Source organism: Marmota monax, unplaced genomic scaffold (assembly GCF_021218885.2).
Source record: "Marmota monax isolate L192 unplaced genomic scaffold, Marmota_monax_Labrador192_F-V1.1 WCK01_AAM20220418_F8-fsc00578, whole genome shotgun sequence".
Taxonomy (NCBI): domain Eukaryota; kingdom Metazoa; phylum Chordata; class Mammalia; order Rodentia; family Sciuridae; genus Marmota; species Marmota monax.
In genome coordinates, this window is record NW_026692934.1 from 238,944 (window position 1) to 258,986 (window position 20,043).

Genomic DNA, 20,043 nt, shown 5'->3' on the forward strand with positions numbered 1-20,043 from the left:
TAGAACAGAGACAGGGGAATCTCAGAAAATGCTTGAGCGTGGAGGCTTTATTTTAAGGGGATAGAAGTATGTCAAAATGTACAGGTTGGTTCTGCGAGGTGAGCCCTACAGCCATCTAATCTGTGTTCTCAGGCAGGTACGTTCCCTCCGTGTTACAGGCTGAGAAACTGAGGCTCAGCAAGGCCAGGCCTCCCACGAAGGTTTCCGATGGGCCAGTGTCAAATGCTAGTCTGTGTAGCAGGCACCAGACACAAGGCACAGTAGCAGCACCTTGTCCAGCCCCCAGTTTAGCCTCCAGGCACGTGAGTCCCACTGAGCAGGAGGACGGCAGGGTCTGGATCTGAGTGGCAGAGGTGCTCACAGCAAGCCTCCACAGCAGGGTGAACCAGCTGGTCCTTCAGGAGTGGGCTGAGGGCTGTGGCTGGGGTGCAGTGACAGCTCAGGCCAAGGCAGAGGCCCTGCGGAGGGGACCAACCCATCATCCCCAGAGCACTGGAGGGAAGGCCCAGGCCAGGGAGGACGAGGATCTTGCTGCTCTCAGTGTCAGGCTGCACTGTGTCTTACAGGTCAACCTAAACTCAACGTTAACAACAGAACTTCAGAACTGACTGGGAAGCGGCCGCCGGGGTCCGACTGGCGCAGCCATCGGTGGCTTCACCTCCACCCACCTCCTTGGTGACAACCACCAGAATCATTTGGGTTCCACTGGCCATACCTTCAGCCTCAGCCAGGCCCAAGTGTCACTGCTGTCCCTATCACTGGGCCCTGAGGACCTGCCCTGCATGCCTGAAAACCCCACAGGAAGGGGGTTTCTCCCCTCATAGCTGGTGGTCAGCTCTTGCTAAACCGACTTTAAAGTCGGTCTCACGTAGCCAAGAGCAGGTGCTGAGCTGCAGCCTCCAGACCAGGGCTCGGACCTGGAGGAGCTGCGTGGCCACTGGGCAGTGGGCTGGGCAGGGCAGCCTCCAGAGCCCAGGGCCTGTCTTCAGCTGCAGTTGCCAGCATGCAGAGCGGCTGGTCTCACCTTCAGAGCCTCCATGCCCGCCTGGACCACAGGAGCGAAGACGGCCTCGTTCTCATTGGAGTCTGCAAACATCCCTGGAATCTGGTCCAGCAAGCTACAGGGCAGGAGAAAGTAGAGGTACTGAGTGGCCCACGGGCCTGTCCAGGCCCTGAGAGCTCAGCCACTGGCAGCACAGGCCCAGATGCATGGTGACGGCCTCAGGGAAGGTCCACAGACCCTTCCTCAGGGCAGGGCCTCCCAGCACAGTCAGAACCAAGTATGGGGCCTGGACCAGACACCAACTGCGTCAACTCTGTATGTGCTCCTATTCACCACACTCCTGATCTCTCAGACTGTGAGTTTCTGAAACAGTATTATCTCTTTACAGCACAGAGGTTGGAACCCAGGGGAGTGCTACCTCTGAGCCACACCCCCCAGCTCTTCTTAGTTTTCTTTCTTTCTTTTCTTTTTAATATTTTTTAAGTTTTCAATGGATCCCTTTTTATTTATTTATATACTGTGCTGAGGGTTGAACCCGGGGCCTCACACGTGCCAGTCAAGTGCTCTACCTCCGAGCCACGCCCAGCTCTTCTTACTTTCTATTCTGAATCAGGGCCTCACTGAATTGCCCCGGCTGGCCTGGCGTTTCTGCTCCTCCGCCTCAGCCTCTGGGCAGCTGGGGTGACAGGCGTGCCCACACCTGCCTGTATCTTCAATACTATCACCATGGACACTCTTCCCCATGCAGAAGGTACCTCCCATGCACCCCCAGAAAAAAGGAATGATTCAGAGGATTAAGACGAGTATGATCCACATTAAAGATTCTGGTCCTTTTAGATTCTGGTTCACATTAAAGAGCAATAGGCAGAACACGATGACAGAAGTGTGTAATCCATGTCTTCAAATCCCTCTACTGATGGCAAAACAACACAAAATCAGACAGAATCAAGATGCAGTGCACCCAACAGGTCTTGGCTGTCCTGAAATGATAGGACACATGACATTTACTTGTGAATCACCGACTGGGACTCTTGATAGTTGACAAGGAACCCATCCAGCAGAGGAACAAAGACCTCTCCAATGTCGGTCACCACCATCATCTGAGGCTGGGCCAAGTTGCTCTTCACGTTAAAGAAGTGAAGAACTGTGTGGTAGGTGATAAACCCAACGCGAACTGCAGACGACTCTTCGTGCTCTTCCCTATAAGCAAAAAAACTGTTGTGGGCCTTTCATAAAATGGAATGAGAAGTGTTTCAGTTGGACATATAAAGAATATGTGTCTGAATTTGGGTTTCCTGAAGAAAACAAGGCAAAGCCACATCCTGGGGATGAGGGTATTACAAAATCAGGCAGTGATGAGGAATCTCAAAATTCCAAGGGAAAGCAAAATACATATTATGAGAACACTTGCTCACATTTCTTTTTTTTTTTTAATATTTAATTATTTTTTTTTTTTTTTAGTTTCAGGTGCCCGCAATATATTTAATTTAATTTTTTAAATTTTTACGTGGTGTTGAGGATCATACCCAGTGCCTCGCGCATGCCAGGCGGGCGCGATACACTGGAGCCACATCCCCAGCCCACATTTCTTTAGTAAGTGTGATTTTACCTCCATTACTCAGGAACACAGCTCCTACACTCCACCAGGAAAGGATTTGCCCCTCCTGCAGTCCCAGGGCCTCTGAGAGGAGGCTCATTTTTGAACCTATATGTCCTAATAACAATACTTCCAAAGCAATTACATTGTATATTGACAATGTTACTCTTATTAAGAAAGGGCCCTTTTGTGGTATCGTGAAAAAGTAACAAAAGCAGTAAAACTGTAATAATGTGGATGGCTTTAGGAATTTCACAAGGCCTTGGTCTTCCTGAGTGTGTAGATCCTGGAAGGTTCTGGGTGCAGTGTGTGGAGGCAGTGCTCAGAACTGGGTGGTTCATGTACAGGGAGCACTGTCTCCCCTGCTCCCTCCCTAGACAAGGTTAACCACAGGGAGAAACAGAATCCTCTCGTTTCCACTGGCTGCTGCGTCCCGCTCTGACCCAGGGAAGGCCACAGTGTCACTTGCTATTCTCTTTGACCCTTAGATCCAGTGCAGCTCATTTTGCTTAAGACAATTTTTCCAAAGGACCTGGCTGCTCCAATTCCATGTGGCATAAAGAGTTACAAGAAAAAGGAAGATGGAAGAATTCAGATGAGCATTAGACCAGTTTGAGTATCTGCTTCTGCTTTAGACGCCTTGATTTCTTTGATGTTCAGCAGAGGGTAGGCTGACAAGCACTGTGTTTTTCAACTGTGTCATTTATTATCTCCTTCCTTTGCCAACAGAGGGTATTCTTTATGTTGCCTTAGTAAAGGTTGAAATGTTCACAGATTCTCTCAATCCCTTCCACACACACTCAGTACACACTGGCATTCTAGACACTTGCAAAGCTTTGAGAAGTAGGAATCCTCATCTTTTGTGACTATACAGATAGAGATGCTCATATTCATCTCAGTATCCAAGATGTATGACTTCAGGTAATTAGCACTATGCTATACCACACCATGACACCAACCCTTACTACACCATACCAGGTCTACCAAGACATGCCACACCACGTCATGCCATACCAAGCCATACTACACTATGCCAGGTCATACCAGGCCATGCCATGCCATACCAAGCTATACTATAGCAATAGCATGCCATACCATACCAAGCCATGCCACATCATGCCATACCACTCCAAGCCATACTACACTATACCAGGTCATACGAAGCCATACTACACTGTACCATACCATGCCAAGCCATGCCATGCAATACCAAAGCCTACTATGCCATACAATACCAGTCCAAGCCATGCCATGCCATGTCATGCCATACCAAGCCATACTACACCATACCAGGTCATGCCATGCCATACCAAGCCATGCCATACCAAGCCATGCCATACCAGGTCATGCCATACCAGGTCATGCCACACCATACTATACCATGCCAATCCATGTCTTGCCATGCCCAAACCATACTACAGAAACCATTCTCCCTTGCTCTCACGTGCAGAGTCTTCATAGCAGAGTCTTCTTTTGCCCCACAGGCTGTAGCACAGGGGGCAGTTAGGGGTCTGCTGAGGATGACCATACTGGGAGACACTGAGTTGGGTGGCCATCTGGGGCCCAAATTGATGAGCTCATGCACACTGCACAGTGTCCCAGCAGTGAGTGTTGGGCCAGCCTGGCCATGGAATGGACACTGCCAAGCTAGGCTTTGTCCATCTGAGGGACAGTTTACTAGCACACTACTGGGTAGGCCTCCACTTCCCAGTGGACCTCTATCACACAAGGGGAAAGTGCCTAGCAAATCACAAATATTCTCTTTAGCAGGTGGTCTGGAGTCAGAGAGGGCAAAGAGCAAAAGAAAAACAGCCCAGCACAATCCAGATCACTGTTTCCACTGGGCAGGGAAGACACAGGCAAGAGGGAGGAGGCCTGAGGCTCACAGGAATCACTTAGAACCCGAAGGAGCATTTTGAAAAGCATCTGGTCAGTTCCCCTCCCATGAGAAGACACCATTATCTCCACGGGAACATGTTTTACTTTTTAAAAGTTTGTTTAAGAAACCAGACACTGTCCAAACGTTTTCTCCACATTATAACTACCTCATTCAATCATATCCACAGAAGAAAACTCTCAGCCTCCCCTCACAACAGTCCCACCTGCGCTGCGAGGGTACAGCCCGTAACACCTGCTTCCTCTGTCGCCTCCTGAACACCTGCCACAATTTTATCAGAGCAAACTGGACAGAGCAATGCTGAGGTCGTTAGTAAGGAGAGGAACCAGAACATCCTCAAAACACAAACGGCCACACACTTGGCCCAGTAGCTGGGTATGGACACCAGGTGGAATATCTCAAAGCTTTTCTTTCCTGTTCCAAAAAGGTCAGAAAAGTCTGGCAAGTTTGCCAGGCCCAAGACATATGTTCAGACAGAAATTCAAAACGAAGTCGTGAAGCACAGGGCCTTTTCTTTCAAAGGATCAGCTAAAAGGTAAACACACCCTAAGACGTCCATCAGGACCCCAGACTGCTTCAAGAAGGGAGTCAGATTGACAGGGCGACCTTAAAGCCACACCTGTGCGGCCCAAATGCATCCCAGGAGGAGAGACAACCAGACCTACCCCAAGTCAGGCGGGAGGGAGAGGCAGCAGGGCAAGAGCTCGGGTGCCCGCCTGTCCTTTTGGATGTCCTCTGGGGGCGCAACTATGGCCTCACACCTGGTGCCCGGGCGCGGCCAGCACTCCTCCCCACTAGGTAGCAGGTGCAAAGGGAGGAGCTGGTGCTAGTGCAGATGGGGTTGGAAAAAACGGGAGGAGGGAAAGCCCATCATGGAAACTGGAGCAACTCAAAAGTTCAGGCTGAGAACCCAGAGCCTGTGAGAGGATTCCATGATAAAATACACCATTATTCAGTTTCCACAACCTACACGGAGAAAAGACCAGCTCAATTTTTAACCTGATGATAAATCGTAAAAGTGTTCTAAAATAAAGTTATGTTTTAATAATTATAAAATTAGTGGTGTTGTGTGTAAATCATTGATTCACTCTGCATCCACCATAAGACCAGACCCCACGGGAAAGTCAGTGCTTTGGAAGGTGAAGGACAAACTCCATGCTCCTGGCACTGCAGAGTTCCCTGCTAATCTGCAAAGGTGTTGAGCATTGTTACCCCAGCACCTGTTTCCTGGGTTTGTACAGAAGATCACTTTAACATTTCAAAAACTCAAAAGGATGGTGCCGTTTGATCTGTAACTAATTACCCAATATCCTCCTTAGCAAAAGACCTCCACTGGCCGCTGAGTCCTGGGCGCTGGCCCAGTTAGCCAGCAACCCTGTGGGGTAGCAAGGAGGCAGGTCTGACCTTGGAAGCCGCTGCAGCACCGTCTTCAGTTCCTCACAGATGAGCTTCACCAGCCCACTCTTGATGTTGCTGTATGAAACGTTGATCATGAAGATAAAGGCCGGCGGGCTGGGAGGCTTGTTCTTCTGCAGGAAAGCAGACAGTGCACATGGTGAAGACCTTTCACATCAAACTCACTCACTGCAGACCCGCAGGTCTTCAGAAGGTTCACTGAATATTTAGGAGGTAACATCAGTGGAATCAAACCATGTTCAAGAAGAGAGTCTGATGCTGCAGGAGAGATGAGGCAGCAGCTGACTCGGGACCTGACTGACTCTGCAGCTCTGTGACAGCTGGCAGACCCCCAGACTGAAGCTGCTGCAGGAGATCTCACCGGCCGTGTCCCTGTTTAGGGCTCTTACAAGCTCTGCTTCAGTTGCACTGATAGGACATCAGACACTAAAATCTAACGCAGAATTTAAAAATAGCACCACACTGTTGAGCGCGTGCTCGATTTATTTCATATCCATTGTCAACAGGGCCTTTGTGTGTCTGAAACGTCACTGTCCTGAAGCAGCTGCTATGGAACGGTTTCAGGCTGTTTGCCCCCCGGTCTGGCTCTGGTGCTCAAGGAAGTGATTCCTAGTGGGGGTTAGGAAATAGGCAGACCAGAGAGCCACAGGCAAACAGCTTCCGCGACCTACCCCAGAGCAAACACCAGCTCGATTTCTAACTTTATGATAAACCATAAAAATGTTCTAAAATAAAATCATGTTTTAATCATATTCATTCTGCATGCACTACAAGGCTGATAGGATGCTGTTCTAGTAGAAGTACTTCATTTTACTAACGTGCTTTTGCAGTACTGAGTCTGAACCCAGAGGGGCTCTAGGTCCCAGCCTAGAACGTTTTATCTGGAGGCAGGGTCTCCTAACTTGCCCAGGAAGGCCTGGGATTCTTGGTCTTCCTGCCTCAGCCTCCAAGAAGCTGGGGTGACAGGCATGCCCGGCCACCCCTGGCTAAAAGTAGTTCACTGAAGGTTTCAGGGCACAAAATGTAAGACTTCATCCCTTTGCCACACCCAAAGTCAAGAGGCAAAGGAACCTGCTGCTGACACACGGGTGCTTTCCTGGCAGGTGGCTCCTGGTCCTGCCTCCTCCCTGCAGCACATCTGTGCTGACTCTCGCTGGGTGAGCACGCAGCCACTCCCATCAGTGAACCCGCCTCTGTGACGAGCCCGAGTGTCCTCCACGCCTGCCCTCTCCTCAGCCAGCAGCTCCCTCTGGGCATGCTCCTGGTGCCAGCCTCTCGCTCCACAACACTCCCCAGTGGCCCCTTTCCCACACGCATATCAGAAGCTGGCAGACAGTGCAGGTCTGACCATTCCCTTCCCTCAGTCATGGGGACCCTTTTTTCCAGAGTGATTTTTCCACTGTGTTTTGTCACAGCCTCCCTCTTAACGCCCTGGAGTCTATCTTTAGGCCACTGTGAGGGCTGCCTCCCGGGCTCTCCTAGCCTCTGAGCTCCAGGCCAGTGTTCCCGTGAGCTGCCGCACAGCCCCAAGCAAGGTCTGCGGGTTTCAGAAGCTACAGTTACCCCAGCACCTCCTGGAAGGAAGTTTCTCAGAGCATGCTTTCCCAAACTGGAAGGACCTCCCATCCTACTCGCCACCTTGCAAAACCCAAAGTTAGCCCTCACTTCTTTCCTCTAGAATTGGTTTTAATGTAGTAAAATGAATAGATGAAACTCAGTACTTCTTCAGCATGCAGGTCAGTGGTGCCAAGTGCTCTCACATCCATTTTCATAACTCCTCCAACTTGCAAAACTGAAACTGACCCTGCAGCCCCTCCAGGGGCTGGCCGCCATTCTGCTCTGAACCTGTGGGTCTGGCCTCTCCCGGCCTCATGCCACCTGGATGTGCAGCATGGCCCTGGCCTGTGGCTAGGTGCTCCACTCAGCACCAGACCTGGGCCTTCGTCTGCTTGGCAGCACCTGCCAGAAACTGCCTCTCCTTGAGCTGAGCGACACCTGTGGCAGCTCAGGCCCCTCCATCTGCCCACCCACCCACCCACCCACCGGGGCACACGGCTTTGCTCCCCCTTGGGCCCTGGTGAATGGTGCACTGGAAACACCTGCTCACAATCTCAAAGCAGGCCCTCTTTGAGATTCTGCTTTCTGGGTTTTTAGGTGTATGGCTGACCACATGCAGCTCCACTTGTAGTGTTGGAGAGATTGCCAGTCAGCCCTCATGCTCCCGGCTTGGACTTCTCTCCCAACCCATCCTGCCCTTGCCTCCAGATCTCCCCTCACCACATCCACTGCAGTTGGAATAGCCCACCCGAAGTGGCATGGATCATAGCGTGCCTCCTCCGAGGTCAGAATGTCCACAGCCAGAGAGCCCAGGGCAGGGCGTGCCACACAGGGTGCTCAGCCCTGCTGCTGGAGCAAGCAGGCGTGGGTGGACAGGCCAGAAGGAGCAGCTCACTGTCCTATGAGCCCCTCCTCATGCTCCTCAACAATCTGCTTTAAAACCCAAGAGACCAAAGGTGTGATCTCAGCCAGTGGGAACTGAGAGCTGGGCCGTGTCTCAGGCACACGTCCTGGCACCTTGCTCCTCGGACACCTGCCACGCAGAGCCTGGTGGGCCTCCACCACAATCTGTTGGCACAGGTTCTTAAAAAGGCTTGAATCTGAGTAGCTGAGGCCAGCTCTCCAGGCCTCAGCCCTGGTCTCCTCGCACAGTGGTGGCCAGGGGGTCGCTGAGAGACCCACCCAGAGCACACATAGACTAGGCCCTACCACAGTGTGTGCAGAAATGCCAACTTCACCATCTTGCCTGGACATTAAGACCGACTGAGATGAGTGGGCGACATGATTATATAGCTCTCCTTTCAATGTGTGTGTTGAACACACACCCACAAAGCAGACAAGCTCCTTTCCATGATTCAAATCCCTGTGTGAGCTCACTGGTCTACATCATTTACATCTTAAATAATAATTGAATTGAAAGATCTTTACAGCATATTATTATTTTTTTTTTTATGAACTCTACCTGGAAAAGTAAAAGGAAGAGCAGGCTCATAAAAACTCTTCAAAATGTACAAATTGGATTTGGCTCCTGCTTCCCAGTGGGTTTCCACCAGTCAGACAGCCCCCTGCAGCAGTTTGAAGGTACCAGGACTGCTCTCCCAGTGCAGGTCTGCCTTCTGCCTGAGGTTCTACCAAAGCATCACGTGGAGCCTGCATGGCCTGTGGTCAGAGCTTGAGACCAGCGTGGTCAGACTTATCCTACAGCACAGATGTCCCTCCACCAGCTGGCGTGACTCTGCTATTTGGTTAGAACAGCACATGCTTATGTGTTGCCTAATGATTCTCCTGTAGTCAACAGCAGAAAGGAAAAAGAAAAATCACTATCCAATCTAATTGGGCTGTACTTCAGGACATGCTTCTTTCCTAAAAGAAAGCATTTGTACCAAAATTGTTTTTCTATTTTTCCAAATATGTTCAAACACTACAGCATTTTAAACTAACAAGACATTTTTCTTTAGCAATTAGGATCTATGTAATGTAGTTCAAAATGATGATATAAAACACTAAAATAAATGAGTAAGATATGTTCATTGAAAAAAATTTAAAGAGCCAATTAACTGGAAAAATTTTAGTTTTGAGAAACATTCCCTATCACCTATTCTCAGTGTGTGGACTGGTCCCCCCAGAAAACACCCCTGGGTCCATTCTGTGGGCCAGAGGCTGCTTCCTGGGAGTCGGCACTGCAGATGTTGTTTGTGGAAGGAAGTGAGGAGCAGAGTGAGGAGGACACTTCTCCAGGTCACACAGGCTGCTCCAGCTACACACTGAGACCTGCATGAGACCCAGAGGTGTGTTCAGATCCCCGGACGGTGGGGAAGTTCTGCCGGGGGCCCCCAGTGATATCCTCCTGCAGCACTGGAATAGAAGCCTGCCTGCCTCCCACCCCCCACTCATTAGTCCACTCACCACTCACTCATCCACTCAGCCATCCACTCATCCATGCATTAATTCACGCACTCATTCATTCAGTCCAGTTACTCACTATTCATTCATTCATTCATTCTCATCCACTGGCACTCATCTCTCATTCACTCATTCATCGACTGACTCATTAACTTATTCATTAATTCACCTATTCATTCACTCACTCACTCACTCATTCATTTGTAAACTCACTCATTCATTTCACGTGTACCCTCAAATGTCTACCTGTGCCAGTCACTGGGAAATATCACAAAGATGATTGGGCCCAAGGATGTTAGAATACACGAGGCAGGCAGACAAGCAGGGAGACCTGAGCTCCACGGGGAGAAACGCTGAGACAGCCATCCAGACCTAGCTCTCTGAGGACACAGATGTGGGACCACACTGCCCACACGAGGACAGCAAGTGGTGTGCCGCACGGACGGACACAACGTCCCGCCAGGCAGCAGAGCTGGGGCAGCAGTCTCCCAGCGGGGAGCACACAGGTGTGAGAAGGACAGCAAAACACGCTTGCCTAAAAACACCTGTGTGAATGTGAGCCACCAAAGGGCAATGAGTTCAGCACATGTGGTGAGGTTGTTCAATGGCAGACAGAGCTGAGGGCAGTTTGGGGTCCCAGAGTCAAGGGCTTTAACAGGAGGCAAAATATTTTTAACTTACATTTTTAGGAAAAAAACAACAACTAAAATTGGTTCACGAGAGGCCACTGGGAAGGGAGGCCATTGGGAAGGGAGGCCATTGGGAAGGGAGGCTTATGGGTATATTTTGGAGCCAGGACAGCGGAGGCCATGGCCCCAGGCCCCTGAGGCAACAGCTGGAGAGAAGAAAGGAGACACAGGGCCAGCAACGGTCCTCGGAGTACATGGCTACACTCTGGCCTTGAGACTCCCGGGGCAGAGGCCCTGGGGGGCCCTGGTGGAAATGCTGCACTAGGAAGTCAGCATGTTCTGTCTAGAGAAGACAAATATCATTGCTCCCTCTTTCTGGCACTTCAGCCATGGTCTGGCCACTGGATCGGGCTGACCTTCCAAAGGCCACATCCCTGACTCCTGCCTCGCTCCAGAGCCCCTGGTGCTGCCAGAGCCCGGCTGAGCTAGGCATCAGTCTGCACATGGCAAGGTTGTTTACCTGAAGGTGACCTCGATGCACACCCACTCCAGCCCCGGGAACACTCACCCTGCAGTAATCCAACGTGGCCACGTACTCATAAGACCCCAGCGAAAGCTCGGGCTTCTCATAGTGGTCCAGTCTTCTCCCAAGGTGGTCCAGATGTTGGAAATAGAATGGTGGGACTGACAAAAGAGAGGAAAGGAAAGCTTCTGTTTGCATGAACACAAATGACTCAACGAACTCTCCCACTGTATTACAGGAGGAAAGGAGTTCGTGTAAGAAGAACATGTTTATGGCTGGAATGCAGTGTGTCCCAAATGCCCACGCCTTTTAAAGCACTCCTGGGAAAGTATGAGGATTTTCCTAAACACCTCTCGGCTCTTCTATGTTATTGAGGACATGTATGATTTGGAGCAGCCTAAAAAAACAGGATAAAAGTATTTTTGATACAGCACAACCCCACATTGCAAAAAAGTAACTTAAAAAAAGGTAGCTCTAGAGCACTTGCCTAGCAAGTGGGTTTGATCCTTAGCATCATATAAAAATAAATAAAATAAAGATATCGTATACATCTACAACTAAATTTAAAAAAAAAAATACTGTTGTTTTTAAGTCTTTGCAACCCAAATATTTAATGGTCCATATTTAATTACATCTTTCTAAAAGAATTTGGAGATTTCTATTTGAAATTTCAACATACCTTACAGAGATAAACCCTGGTTATTTTGATTACTATTATCTACAATACTTTTTGCATTTTGATTAAGAAATGTCTTCACAGGGGTGGGTCTGCATGGTGGTCTCCCAGCATCTGGCTTAAGAGTGCAGAGAATTGCTGTTTTTGGAAAGACTTGGCCACTGATATATCAGCAAAGATCTCTGGCTTGATTCAAAGGGCTCGGAAGGTCAGTTTGGAAGTCATTCTGCAGCTTGCAACACTATGGGTCACACACTGAAAACTGCACAAATAAGGCCTGGAATCTGTGGGAAGAGCCCGTGGCCGAGTGAGGCCGGAACAGCATTCAGGAAAGCTGTGCAAACCGGCTCCAAGCACCTGGTGAGAAACACTTCCACGTGTTGGAGCCACAGAGAAGGTGCTCACCTTGGGGCAGCAATCCAGCATTGAGGAGCGTTCACTTGTGAAACTGACTTGTGAACCACCACAGGGCTGTTTTCCAAGGTTGGACTTATCAAGAAACCATCGGAAGCATTTTTCTATGCTTACCATATCATGGTCATTTCTTTTAAAAATAAGCTTTATACAATTCATATTTACATGTGGATCTCTGAATCTGGAAAATCCAATGCCTTATCAATATTATAGGAGTGGACACTGTAGGTGAGTTAGGACAGCTGTGAACTACTGTTGGTTACATGTGGGTGACAGGCAAGACCCGATGACTGGCTGGCTTGGGAAGTGTGGGACAGTTATTCCAGCCCAGCAGGAGATTCATTCACCTTCACCATGTATATGTCGTGTGAATTTTTTTTTTACAGTTAATTTTGGCCAGGCATGGTAGCACATGCCTGTAATCCCAGCTGCTCCAGAGGCTGAGGCAGGAGGATGGCATGTTGAAGGAAGCCTCAGCACCTTAGTGAGATCCTGCCTCAAAATAAAATAAAAAGAGCTGGGGCTAGAGGTCGTGGTAAGCACCTGCCTGGCATGCATGAGACCCTGGGTCCAATCCCTGGTACCTCAAAAAAATATAATTTTGTATCAGCAGCATTTCATATTATCTAACCCTTTAGTAGACCAAAGCTCAAGTCACATCACTAATCACGCACTACTCTATGGCCAGTCCTCCCACGTGCCTCCTAACATCCGTCTCCCTGGTCATCCTGCTGGGGAGCACGCAGGGCATCCCGTCCAGCAAGCCTCTGCCTTAGCCCTAAATGAGGAATGAGGGGTTAGCACAAATCCAAGGGAGCCCAACTTCCCCACAGGGCCACAGAGTTGAGCCTAGTAGGAATAACACCACTGGAAGATGGTAGGGAGTCTCCCAGGAGGGGTGCCGGGTGGCACCTGTGCATGGAGAGACAGGATTCTCAGGGGCTTTTCCCACCAAAAGGTGCTAGGCCGCTGAGGGCCCTGAACTAACACTAGAAGCGAGGCAGGGAGGGGCCGCCCAGTGAAGACCCCAAGGTTCTGTGTGCTGGAGACATTTATGACTACCTTCCAGGGAGGCCAGGGCTGTGTGAAGGCACTGCGGTGCCAGAGCTTGGAGCAGAACCTCAGCCAAGGGCGCAGAAGGCCTTGGACTTCTCAGGACTTCCTCCAAACTAAAGTACAAAAGGCTCCTGAAATCCAAGACCAAGACAGCATGGCCAAGGACCTGGCAGCCAATTTCATCCAGGCTGAGCGCTGGAAGGAGATCTTCCTTGAAGGAGTGCAAGGCTGGAGACCTCTGGACCCTGGTCTTCCAGGACACGTGGCACCAAGCAGATGTGCAGCGGGCAGAGGGGCCAGAAGGCCCTGTCATGTCCTCCCCATGAGGCAGACCAGCCACTCAGCTTCGCAGTGGGACAGTTTCAAGAACTGACCACGGGTCTTAGGGGAAAGACTTTCAAGGCCAGTCTCTGGCCTCTCCGTTGGACAAGGTCAGGGACTTCGTGTGACTGTGGAGGGACATAGGACCAGTGGAGCTCCCCCACAGAGAATTCTAGACTCCAAGAAGCAAGACCCTGGCCACAAAGGCAGAAAACGGAGCTCAGCAGCCCTCAGAGTGCCCACGCTGAGGGGGACATCCAGGCAGACCAGGGCCACTCATCCTTGGGTCCAATCCCAGGGGTGGTGTGTCCACAGTGGTAGGAGCAGTGGAGCCCAGAGAGGACCCCCACGCCAGTAATCACCACATCATCAAAAACGAGCTGGGACCAATGCGGGAATGCTGCCAGCCAGACACGCTCAGCGCAGGCAGTGTAGGCACACTCCGCACAGCTGTCTCACATCCCCGACTGAAACTGGAAACAGGATGACTGCGGCAGGTGCTTCCTGATGTTCCCCCACGAACAAGCACAGGCCTCTCCCCGAGGGAGCACATCCACAGCGTCAGACCCTCCCATTCCTGAGCTCTTCCTAAGCCAGCAAGCTCACTCAAGACAAGAGAGAGGTCCCCTGAATGTCACCCGGAGCACGGGTGGGACCTCATCTGCCTCCAGCCGGAGCTCGGTGGGGGGACTGGGATAAAGCCGCCCCACCTTGAGTTCATAACTTCCACGAGGGCTCAAGCAGCCACCTAAAGCTGAGAGGGACGTGGATGTCCCAGACACCAAGTTTCCAGGGGAATCCCGAGAGGTCACTGCGATGCGGAAACCAGCTGCAGTCTCCCAACCAGGCAGCAGAACGCCCTGTGGGTTTAAAGGAGGGCTTCCCCAAAGAGCACTCCACTGCCGCTTACCTTCATTCACACAGCTGCAGAACCCACACTGGTACCTCCTGCCGCCCTCGATGAACTGCATGAACGGACACATGTAGGCCTTGCACCTGTTGCACCTGACTGGCCCGCTCTCTCCATGGTCCACCAGGTACAGGGGTGTCTAGCAGAAGAGGAAGGCAAAATGAGGCCACAGGTGCAGGGGCTTCTCGGCCCGATCATCAGCCTAAAAGTCTTCAATAGCACCCACCACGGGGCTCTTGGACACTGAGCCTTTGCTAGGACAGTAAAGAAGCCTCACTTGATAACACTGGAATTCAAAGAAATACCCAAGGAAAATCAATTTAAATCTCATTGATGAGCTCAGGACCTCTTGTTTATAAGCCCATTGTGTCCGTGCACGCACACACACACACACACCGGTAGCGTGGAGACCGACAGTGTCGTGGTGCTGATGACACCATCGTGCTCTCTCTAGAATGTCCTGCACACCGCACCACGCATTGCGCTGCCTCTGTGTGACTTCGGATGAGAAGGCGAACTGGCCCTGGTTTTGAAAGCACTGGTGCCGCAGGGCAGCTGGCTGTTCAGCCACCTGAAGCGGTAGTCAAGCCCGTGCCTTTCTCATGCTGGGACACCTCGGCCTTAGTGGTCACTGATGACAGGCCCTGAGGCTGGCACACTCTCCGCGGCTGGTGGTGCTCTGCCAGAACCGCGAGCACATGCCGCCTGCTTCCCCGCAAACCGGGGGCAGGAAGTGCGGTGCAGGAACAAGCGCAGCTCCCAGGTCAACTGGCCTCTCACCTCTGTCCCCTCGAGTGAAACCAGGACCTTGTCACCCTACAGATCGCCTCACAGCAGGGTCTTGAGAAAAGCTTGAGACGGGCAGGTCTTGGCATGTCAACTAGATATTCGTGAAGATGAAAGATAAACCAGGCTGCGCTTCAGTGGAGACCTGGAGAGCAGGAGGCAGGCTGCGGGTCCTCAGGCCCTTTTCTACTAAAGCCTTAGAAAACCGAGATCCGCTTTCGATTTGCACGTTCCATGTGAAAACTGGTCCCCGGCTGAGGGTGCAGAGGAGTCGTGAGGCTGCAGAGTGAGTGAATGAACACACACAGGCCTAGTGCAGCACACAAACGAACCAGAGGAGGGACCGAGATGCATGCAGAACTGCCCAAGCCTCAGCACCGTTCCCTGCTCCCTGCAGGAGGCAGCAGGACGGGGTTTCCTTCCAAATGCCTCTCTTCTTTTTATTTTTTAATTCTTTTTTTGGTACCAGGGATAGAATCCAGGGGTGCTTAACCACTGAGCAACATCCCCAGCCCTCTTATTTATTTATTTTTAAAAATCTGAGACAGGGCCTCACTAAGTTGCTAAAGCTGGCTTTGAACTTGAGATCCTCCTGCCTCAGCCTCCCAAGCCACTGGGATTAAGTCATGTTCCAAGGTGCCCAGATGGAGTGCGTCTCTTCCAACCCACCCAGTTCCACGGCTCTGGTGCTCCACGGGAGGATGGAAAGTAAAGGAGATCAAAGAAGGAAGCTGTGCAGGACGCAGCCCTGCCCCAGCATGGATGGCTGGGACAGCAGAGTGTCCTGTCCTCCCTGCAGCCACTCACTTGCAAATGTGCATGTGTGTGTAGCGTGCACGTATGTGTGCATGTGAGTGTGTACATGTGTGCATGTGCTTGTGGTATGGGTGTGGATCCAGTGCCTCAGCATGCTAGACGAGTGTCCCCCAGAGCCACACTCCTGAGACAGAGTGTCTTGACCTTTATCCGGAGGGCCACAGCTGGGTAAGTGTGAGACGGACGTGAGGTCCCCAAAGCTAACCTGACAGTCACCATAAAACACTATCCTAAAACGGATCTTGAAGACAGAAGCTACCTCTCAGAGACTTAGATGTGACCTACCAGTTTAAAGTGGAGGGGCAGAGTAGATTCTTAGACGTGTCAGGAACTTGCTCCACATGCACATGTTTGTTGTACTCTGCGCGTTTATACAGAAAGACATGAGGTGCAATGAACCCACTGTTATGTGTGAACTGTAAGGCACCACTTAACACGGTTTAGAAAGAAAGGCGTAACGTGACAAATGTCTGTCCTCTTAGCTGGGGACAGTAAGACATGACCTGGTGAGAGGGGAGAAGATGGAGGCACAGAAAACAGACTGGGAACCGTGGGCTCTTGGTGGAGAACAAGGGCAGTGGGCAGTGGGGATGGTGCACGGGGTGGGACAGCTGGGGACTCCAGAGCTGCGGCCTGTGCTCTCCAGGCTCAGCCAGGCACGGGAATCCTGCAGCCTGCTTTTACCCTCACCAAGTGGGCTTTCCTTACTGTTTTTTTTCCAAGAGTTCAAAGGCTGATCAAGTCCCTGAGAGACTTTAGAAAGAAAATGATGCAATTATGAGCTATATAAGCCAGAAGTAGGGGAAGGAGATCCAACTTTTTCTGTCACAATTTGCTTAAAGGCAGCCCAACCCCAGTGTGAACTGTAGAGAGCCAGTCCCGGCAGAGTCCGGCTTGCAGAACTGAAGATGAATGTCTGGTGGCCCACTGGACATTCCCCAAGGCCCACAGGACAGCACTAAGAAGGAAGGGCCTCCACAGCCGAGCCACGCCTCTGCCCAGGCTGCTAAGTGCCAGCATTTCTTCTGCTTCTGTTCTTTTGCAAAACCCATGATGGACAGGTGAACAAGAGGGAGCACATGTTTCACAGGAGGGCAGCAACTCCTAAGCACTCTGACAAACATGCAGAAGAAAAGATGCAAGTCAAAAATTTCTACAAAAACAAGAACTCAGGATTTCCTGGCAGAAGCCAGCCTCTCCACACACAGACTTAGGACCCTCCTGCACTCACACTCATTACAACGTAACACACTGCACTAAGAGAAGCCAAGCTGAGCCTCACACCACACAGCAACACGCCCTCATGCATCTAGAACACGTGCACTGGGAGGAAACCGTGGATAGACCTGTGACTATGGACTCAGCTGCCACGAGACAGCACCAGGTTCACAGGACCAACCACCCTGGGTTCCATGACCACCCTGGACTCGGGAGAACTCTCAAGGCAGCGGTCAAAGCCTTGAGGGAGTCCCGCGCCCTGCGTTTCACTCCGTGGTGCAATGGACCCATTAAGACAGACGAACAGAAAGTGGGGCAGGCAGTTTCTTTACACCTGTGGGGCTGCACTTGACAAGTGAAGAATTACATCCAGATTATGATGGGCTACTTGCTAGTTCACCACTGGCCACAGGGCCACATTCGCCCACATTTAAGAGATACCTAATTAACAACACACAACAAAATTGAAGGCAGAACACATTTAAAGACATATTAGGCACCTAAGAAAACAAGACAAAGCATCACATAAACCCCTTGCCATGGGCACATTGTCCAGACCCATGCAGGAAGACATAAATTCACATTTCCAAAGGCTCACAGGATAGCATTGCAGAGGAAAGGCTTCTGAGGGGGCAGACACAGCCCAGATTGGCCCCAAACTCATAGGTTATTATCATGACATGATTTCCCCTGTACAAGGACCCTAGAAGAACACACTTTTCAGCACAACACCCAGTGCATCGCAGCCTAACACCATGAACACCCACATGTAGCCGAAGACGTCCCCCATCAACCTCGCTGCATGACTACACCTCCCCACGACCCTGATGCATGACAGAATGCCGGGATAACCCCCGTGGATGCAGGGGCAACTGGGTGACACCTGTATGTACAGGGGGTGTCGGGATGACAGGCACATGTGTGGGGCACCGCGTTGACATGTGAGTGTGCAGGGGACACCAGAATGACACGTGCGTGTGCGGGGGGGGGGGTGCCGGGGCAACACGTGAATGTGCAAGGGGTACTGGGCTGACATGTGAGTGTGTGGGGGTGCTGGGATTCCATGCATGTGTGAGGTGCCGGATGACTCATGCGTGTGTGGGGGTGTGGAATGACACACACAGCTGTGTGAGAGCAGCATACAGGAACCACAGACACCACCTGCACCAAGGCAGCACCAACATAATCACGCCCCGATGAGATAATCCACAGACCAACACCAACAAGAGGGGATTAGAATCCAGGAAGTGATTTCGTCACACTGAAGAAACAACTTTGTTCAACGTCTATAGGAAACAACAGCCATCCATGTGACCAGCCTGCACTTCCACACACTGAGGAACACATTCAAGGAAACCCTGCCGCTGTGTGCAGCACTGGGAACAGTAGCAAATTTAGCAACTTCAGGGTCAGAAGAAGCAACAATTCAGGGACCTAAGACAAACCTATTTATTTTCAACCATGGCTGACTGCTTTCCAGCAGCCAAAAGCATGGACAGTGGCTGTATCGTCCACTTCAACCCAGCAAACTGCTGCTCCAAAAACAGGACGATGGACACAAATGCCAAGAACAATTCAGCTGCCACTGAACCAAAGGTGGCGACACAGAGACTGGCTCACACTCTCAGGTACTGTGAGCACCAAGGGTCCAACACCAGGCCCAGACACAGCACCATAGAAGGTGCTGAGCAAGAAGTCAGAAAGAACACAAGGCAGGGTCCTCTCCCCCCGACAGCCTGATGGGCAAGCAGCGGCACACGCTGACCCCCGGGCCTGGAGTGCTCGGGGGCAGGAGACGCCACACCTCATCACCCAGCATGCAGGCAGCACAAGGCTGACACGGCACCTGTCCACAACGTGTCACAAACACGCAATGACCACGAACGTCAACCCTGAGCAAAGGAGACCGTTGTGCACACCACCATGCAGTGAAGGAAGAAGGGGTACACACAGGGTCACGTTGGGAGACTGCCCAACCACAAACTGATGCCACATCACAGACCAGCAGCTGCTCCTGCACATGTTGGGACACAGGACACTGTGGACACTGTGCCACACACCAGTCACTGAGGGCAACATCACAGTCACACCCAGGCCAGATGCTTGTGTTGTCACAAACTCAGGAAATGTAAAGTGAACAAACTGATCAACGTCACCCTGATGTCACCATGAGTGGAAAACCTAATCTCACCTATTATGCCCAAGACATCTCCTGAACCATGGCATGGTAGAATCCAAGGAATTCTGTGTGTCCATCTGACACACAAGGACACTATTATTGACACAAGCAGGAGGAACTCAGAACAGCCCCGGATGTCTTCCACAAACAACTGACTGTTGTCAAGAATTCAATTCAGCTCACCAAACATACTGTTGCAGTGCTAAGTGCAAATTCCACTGCACTTGAAGAAGATATTGAGGGCGTGCCTGCAAAACGTATGGTTTCCACTTTCCTGGGAAACCCTTCAAGCAAACATACTGTGCACAGGTTTGTGGTCTGGTGGGAACTGCTGAATCAGGACTGGTTGATAGAACGCACCAGCACAGTTGAGGCTCATCTAAAAGGAATATGCTCACTACTGTAACAACACTTGGGATACTATTTGCTCAAAACTTGCACCATCAGCCTCTGTACAGCATCATGTGGAAAGAACAATTTGAGATTACTCTCCACTCAGAGCCTTTGGCTCCTACTCTCAGGAATCAGGGGTGGATTATGCACAGCAAGCTGTGCCCTCATGCCAGTTGCTTTTTGATATATAGAACAGGAGCACTCAGGCTGCACCTGACCTGAGAGACTCCATAATGTACAGAAAGGCAG

At 51.0% G+C, this 20,043-nt stretch overlaps 1 protein-coding gene across 2 annotated transcripts in view; it reads right to left on the minus strand.

The window, feature by feature from the left end:
* LOC124097590 (protein transport protein Sec24D) overlaps positions 1–20,043 on the minus strand; it is a 44,989-nt gene that overhangs the window by 6,816 nt on the left and 18,130 nt on the right. For both annotated transcript variants that reach the window (XM_046452069.2, XM_058581884.1), the window contains exons 8-12: positions 14,403–14,541; positions 11,071–11,186; positions 5,902–6,026; positions 2,012–2,203; positions 1,025–1,118 (exon numbers count right to left, since the gene is read on the minus strand). In XM_046452069.2, the coding sequence (XP_046308025.1) occupies positions 1,025–1,118; positions 2,012–2,203; positions 5,902–6,026; positions 11,071–11,186; positions 14,403–14,541 (666 nt within the window). The remainder of the gene's footprint in view (positions 1–1,024; positions 1,119–2,011; positions 2,204–5,901; positions 6,027–11,070; positions 11,187–14,402; positions 14,542–20,043) is intronic.